The sequence below is a fragment of the Acyrthosiphon pisum genome, chromosome A1 (assembly GCF_005508785.2).
Source record: "Acyrthosiphon pisum isolate AL4f chromosome A1, pea_aphid_22Mar2018_4r6ur, whole genome shotgun sequence".
NCBI lineage: Eukaryota > Metazoa > Arthropoda > Insecta > Hemiptera > Aphididae > Acyrthosiphon > Acyrthosiphon pisum.
In genome coordinates, this window is record NC_042494.1 from 101,540,561 (window position 1) to 101,547,582 (window position 7,022).

General features: G+C 26.0%; 1 protein-coding gene across 1 annotated transcript in view; it reads right to left on the reverse strand.

Moving 5' to 3' along the window:
- Positions 1–4,727, reverse strand: part of LOC100169543 (tRNA selenocysteine 1-associated protein 1) — a 6,720-nt gene extending 1,993 nt beyond the window's left edge. Inside the window, exons 1-4 of the mRNA XM_001950624.5 lie at positions 4,322–4,727; positions 4,077–4,265; positions 2,859–3,018; positions 2,583–2,748 (exon numbers count right to left, since the gene is read on the reverse strand). Coding sequence (XP_001950659.1) covers positions 2,583–2,748; positions 2,859–3,018; positions 4,077–4,265; positions 4,322–4,552 — 746 coding nt within the window. The 5' untranslated portion in view covers positions 4,553–4,727. The remainder of the gene's footprint in view (positions 1–2,582; positions 2,749–2,858; positions 3,019–4,076; positions 4,266–4,321) is intronic.
- Positions 4,728–7,022: the final 2,295 nt, after the last annotated feature.

The window sequence follows — 7,022 nt, forward strand, 5'->3', positions numbered from 1 at the left end:
TATACAGTCTAGATTATAATTAGATATCCTTTTATAATAAACATAAAAATGAATAAAGGAATATCAACATATTAATTCCACAATATCCATGACCTAGTATTAAGATTACCAACAAAATATTAAGATTTTAACAATCAAAATTATATAAATAAGTAATAACCATTTCTACTAAAGATAATCTTTTTTTCTATCTCAAAACGTTTAATATTAATTGTATAATTAACAGTTACAATAACATCTTTTGATTTTAATTTTTGAGCTATTTCCATAATAGATAAAGATTTAGTTATAAAGTTACTATTATTATCGTTAGTTTTCTCTCTCTGACAACACATACAACATTGCCAAGACTCATTCACATAAAATTATTTTTTTTGTTTTCAAGTAATCTTAGACTAAAATCACTCATTACAAAAATGTTTGAGTGTACAACATATAGATTTGTCTGAATATTGTCTCAAAATTTTTAATTTAATAATTAATATCCATTTAAATTTACATAAAATTATTTTTATTTTTAAAATAAAATAATAATAAAATATAAAACTGATGTCAAATCCTCAAAAATATTATCATCTATAATTTTTGTAATAGGTAGGGCCCAAAACTTGATGCAGTTGTATCTTTTTTTTAAATTAAAATTTGACCTATGTCAAGCAGGATTCAAAGGTACAAAATTAATTTTGATTTTATTTTGGTATTTCTTGGTTGAAAGGTAATTTTTTTATAAATGTTAGTGCATTTTTTTACTTTTTGAAGTATAATTTTGGTTTAAAGCCGGGTTTATAATTGTACATAACGCCAAAAATATTATACATACTTTAATTGTTTAATATACATTTAATCGTAAAAAAACATTTATAATTTGATATTTATTTGCCCAAGTTCCTAATTTAAATTACTCTAATTTGTACATTTTAATTAGTCAAAAAAATAAGAAAAACCGAAAAGAAAGAATATTTTTTTTCAGCAAGATAAATGTTCTTGGTATTATATTTGTGTGATATTTTAAATTTAAGTCAAATATTAATTTTTAAAATTATTTATTGATGCATCAATACCTCATATTTCAGACATATTTTAGACATATTTATGACATTTTGTTTCATGTACTTTTCCAAGGTTTTTCGGTAATCAAGTTGCGGGCCCTAGTAATAGATAATTATGTTAAAAGTTCTGGTTGTGCCACTTCAATAAACTCTAAGATTCCACAAAAATCTTTAAAAAAAAAGGATTTTACTTGAATGTTTTATCCATGTTGTGTGTGGGTTTGAGAGAAACCAATATTGCGCTGACATCTTTTTAAATACATAAATGATTTTATTGTATAATTTAAAATTCCAGCAGACATAAAAACATTTTCAAGAGTGTACAACATATATTTTGATTTAACAGACTAAAGATAAAATATTGATTTACTTTTAGAACTAATTGGGTTAATCCTAAATTTCAGCGAAAAGTTAGGGACAATCAGTAATACTACGAAATAATTTAAAATGGTACTATTCATTATGAGCTTGCAAAAAAATTAAACCCCCACCATTTTGCTTTTACACTAATTAAAAATAAACTATATTATGTATTTTATTTAACCATTTGATGCATTATATTTTAGACTATTAAATAAAGTGCATATATTATATATTACGTATAATTATTATTAATGTCAAACGAGTTCCATGATGATATATAGATATCCCCGGTACACTGGTAGCTAATTTATAAATGTCGGATATTAGTTAGTATAGGTATACTATTATAATTTATTATGATAGTATATTCTATCAATAACAAAATAACTGTGGTCAGCGGATACCGTAAATTTATTTACTATTAATTTTTGAAGTTTTATACATAACAAAAAATCAATAAAAGTACTTTAAAAATTTAAAATATTAATTTTTTTAACAAAATTATTTTAGAAGTTATAAGTATTATCATATCCATGATTAGGAGTTTTTTTAATGTGACATTTAAAGATAAATATTTTAAAAATCTATTTTGAGCTAGTTACATTTTAATTTTGAGAAATATCTTTATGCCAAATTGAAGGAGTGTAATTAAATCTAAATCAAAGTAATGAGAAGTATAAAATTAGACTATAAAAGAACTGGCTTTGTTAAAATGTTTACATATGTGTTTTAATAGTCCTAATTTCATGTATGATTTATTTATAATAAATTCAATATTATGATGAATTAAAAGAGTTTTGAATAAAAAAAACACCAAAACTATTAACTATTAAACAATAATCTGGAGCACAAAAACAATTGATTTTGGCCATTTTTGGTCCTTATTGATAAATTCTAAGAATTTCTGTAAAAGTTAAATTACAAAGCATAGCTTCCTTTTCATAGTTTAAAATTAAAATATTACATTTATAATAAGTTCACTAATAAATTGTAATTATTCTATTAAAAAGAAAAAAATTAGTCAATATAGATTAATTTTATAAGTTCACGTTTAATAATAATAAATTGAGACAATTATTTGTAATTTTAGTATTCAATAATAATACTGTTATGTTTTTAAAATGTTTTTTGAATTAATTAAATAATAACAAAATAATTATATTATCTTACACAACAATATGGCGTTCTGATTTTGGTATGACACTGCTAACTTTTATAGGTTTGGTACCAAGACCCGGAAACCCATTCATATTGTTAAGACAGTGTTTTTGTTCTTCTTCACTGCTAAAACGAATAAATCCATATCCTTTACTGTAACCGGCACTGTCTAAGACCACTGAAAAGTTATAACTATGTAATATTAATCCGCTATTATAGTAAACCTTGTATTTATAAATATTATTTTTAATGACAATGAACATATTATTTTAAATTGTTAAGTATTACCTTTAGCTGTACGTATCGATTGATAGCGGCATGCAAATGTTTTATATAGCTGATAGTCATCTACATCTGAGCTAAGTTCACCCAACCATACAGAAAAATCTTTATCACTCGTAGTAATTTTTCCAGGATTTCCAGCATGATTGAGTTTAAATCGTACAGGCTGCAAATAATTGGATAAAATTATTTAAGTAGTAGATTCTTAAATATATACCTAAGCTTTATTAAAAAAATAATTAAGGTTTCTATTAATTGTTTAATAAAAAGTTATGTTTAATATTTAAAATTTTTAAAAATAACAACAACTTATATTTAATTGTCTTATAAACATTATACAAAAATGAAATGTAAAATTTATAATAAGAGAACAATATAACATATATAAATATATAATAATACATAATAATAATTTTTTTTTTTTTTGTGTTACAATAATATATTATACAATCTGTAAATTTATTTTTTTTACAATGAGTACAAGTGCTGTGGGAGGCTTGAGAGAAGAATCCATCCAGTGATGGAACTTCGTGACAGATTTAATTATAAATTATAAATTAGTAAAATATACTGGCAATATTTTTTTTCAAAAAAATAATTTGTTTGAATTTTTTATTGTGTTATCTTATCAATGAATGCTACTTTTAAATATAATATTACTTTGCTTTTTGATAGTAAGCTTGTGTTATAGTCATATTTAGTATTATAATTAAAAAACTTAATGCGAATAGCATTATGCGTACAGCAAACATTTATTATGCAAAATGATTATGTACAATTATTGGTTGGATAGACAAACTAGCAGTAGCAGCGGTTGTAGCAAATTATTATTTTGTCAGCAGAATTAAAATATTATTTATCATAATAAAACAGGAGAATCATTATCCTAGAAGTTGCGGCTAGCTACCTATACTGTTGAAATTGTTTTTTTTTTTTAGTAGCCTGTATAATGTATATTATGGCATTAGTAAAATATAATATGATGATTGTGTATTATATTTAAATATTTTATTTCAAATACCTAGTGTGATCTGTATAGATGAATAAATATTATATTATACATTAATGAATTACATGAAAGTCCATGGTCCATGTTTTTTTTCATTTTAACAAATACAATTTTTAAACTTACTATTAGTCAATAGATAGTAAAATAACTGTCCTATTTGGTTTAGTGGCCCAGTGTGAATATGAATAGGAAAATTAAAAACTAAAATGACTTACTGGATTAGTACCAGGTATATATTTTCCATTGAGTTTATGCATAATAGATACTGGATCATAGAAGTCAACAAATGCATAACCAGCAGTTTCGCCAGTATTTTTATTACGCATCAACTTGACATTCTTTGGATATTCTCCCATCTTTTGAAATGCACCTGTGATGAAGCTCTCTGTCATATAAGGTTCCAGCTATAATAATAATACTTCATTGTTAACAAATACAAATTATAAATTATTTCACATACGCTTCCCATCCACAAGCTAGTAACATTTTGTCCGGGAGTTGATACTTGAGGCTGTTGGACGGGGGGTACGTTTGGACTTATAAACGTCGTAGCTGTTTGCGTCGGTGGTGGAACGTTATAAGCAGGTGGTTGGTTATAATTATTGTACACTTGATAGTAATTAGCTGATGGATATTGCTGATATTGTTGATTATATTGTGAATACTGAGGAGTGTACTGATTTGTATACATTTTGTTAGAACTTATGATTATAATTGTTCAAACAAAAGAACAGTTTACAGTAAAGTTAAGATGAATTAATTATTTTCCAAACACAACTGAAATGTATGAGTATTTAATGAATTCAATAATGTAAGAACAGACCACGACACGGTGAAAACTGAAAGATATAATATTATTAACTTTACTGTTATTAACACTATTGATAAGAATAGTAGAACAACTGAACGAGATAAATTTTGGGATGGGGGTACTTTTCCCGAAATTTCATGGCGAGGAAAAAATTTTCTTAGTGCTGCATTGTCGGCAATTTGTCGCGTCGCAACTCGCAGTAGCAGCCAGCAATGCGGCTTTGCGGCATACACACTTTTTGTCGTCTACTGTAATCACTTTTAAACTAATTTACTAGGTATATCTAATTTTGGTCATGACTCATGAATCCATTTTCTGTAAAAAATAAAAGGGCACGATTGCAATCTTAGATAATATACGTCATAACAAATACACGATGTCACAATATTTAATATTATAATATTTTAATAATTTAATCGAATAACTATTATAAATAATAGGTAATTAATATTCTGGACAGATATGGACGACTAAATGTATGTGTTTTCCTCGGAAAACTCAAAAACTATGGTGCAGTTAAAATTTAAAGAAGTCTAAAACATGCATCGTTATTCGTTTTTCTAGTGTTATTGGTTCTATGATTATTGTGAAGAAAACGTAAGCAATTTAAATATTTAATCACAGAATTTGTGGTTGTATTAAATTTAAAATCGGGGCTAAATTAATGTTAACGATAGGCATAGTGAACCTTTCCTTGATAAATAAAGCATAAAATAAGAAAAATATCAATTTAATATTTATAGTTTAATATTAATAGGCTATTGAGAGCGGCTCGTTTCTTCGTGCATTAATTAGACCAATAAGTGGGACAACAATTCACCCCGTACCAAACAATTGGTATAATTTAATTGGTATTTATGTCTTGAAAGTAAATGAACATTATTGGGTGTAATTCGTAGTACCTACTGATCACGTTGTAGAGGGGCATCATAGTGATCGAATATGTACGTGCCATTTTACCTACGCGCATGCACATATTACTTTATAAAATCACAAAAAATTTTTTTCAAAAAATCCTGTCAGTGACTTAAAATTTCAATCACTACGCTTAGTCGGAAGTTCCAATTTAAATTTTGAAAGCAGATTTGAATTCTCCTCTAAATTTACTATGCTTTAATCGTCGTACATTTTTCATATTCTATATCAATGTATTTAAATTTTGAATTATGAATATGATCTATTTTTACTCTTTTTGTTAGTAAATTTCTAAGTAAAAAAAAAAAAATCAGAAAAATTAAATTGTCAAAACTGAGTGACAAATTCAAATCTGCTTTAAAAATTTATATCAGAACATTATATTGGGCGTAGTGATTGAAGTCGTGAGCTATGTTTTCGACCGAAAATTAATCACGCTCCAGCCCCCTTAGCATTTAGATTTTAGAAACTACTCTATTATAAATTTATAAACTGTTTACAATGTTTCAGTGGCGTAGCCAGGGGAGGGGCTGAGGGGGCTGCAGCCTCCCCCCCGAAATGTTAAGAAAATTAAAAAATTATTTTAATGGTCTATGATAGTTGCTCAAAAAGTCTTAAATTGTAATTAAAATATTTAAAAATGTACTATAAGTATTAACACTTTTCAGCCATCTATCTGTGCTAGTACGTTTTTAATGCATAGACCTTATACTAGTATAACTAAAATTTAAACTAAAAAAATTAAAACTATAGATGTAGGTATACTGTATAGGTAAAGTCGAAGACATGTCCGTAGTTATATAATTTGGTGAAAACATTTCTTGACAATCATAATATTATTAAATCATTCTTATGATGAAAACTATTTTTATACCACATGGCAGAATACTGGAAGGAAAATAGATTGGTGAACAGTACTAAAACTGATATTAGAGGGTGGTGGTTTTGTCTTTACCCAACACAAATTTATCGTAGTTTTTCTGAGATCAACTTTCCCACATTTTGATTTATTCTTCAAAAATTTAAAAATTAAATGTTATACTTCCACATTTCATGATTTAGGGGAATTAAATAATTTAATAAGCTATAATAATTAATATTAAATAAACCTGTTAAAAAAAGTCCAATAAGCATGATCGCTACGCCCCCCTCACATCCTTTAAACCACAACTTTGTTGGAATCGTACTATGACACTTGTATCACTATACAAATTACCGCAGCTTAAGTGCTGCACTCTATTGATCAAAGTTATGTTTGTAGAGCGTTGTTCAACGTGATGTTTCTACGTAAAAATTCTAATTTATTTAATTCATATCTATAATTATAATATGTATAAAAGACTAGAAAATACATTGATTTTTACTCAGTATCAGACCATATAGGACGAATAAAATATAGATATACGAGTTAGGTAAACAACTATAATTATTTCAT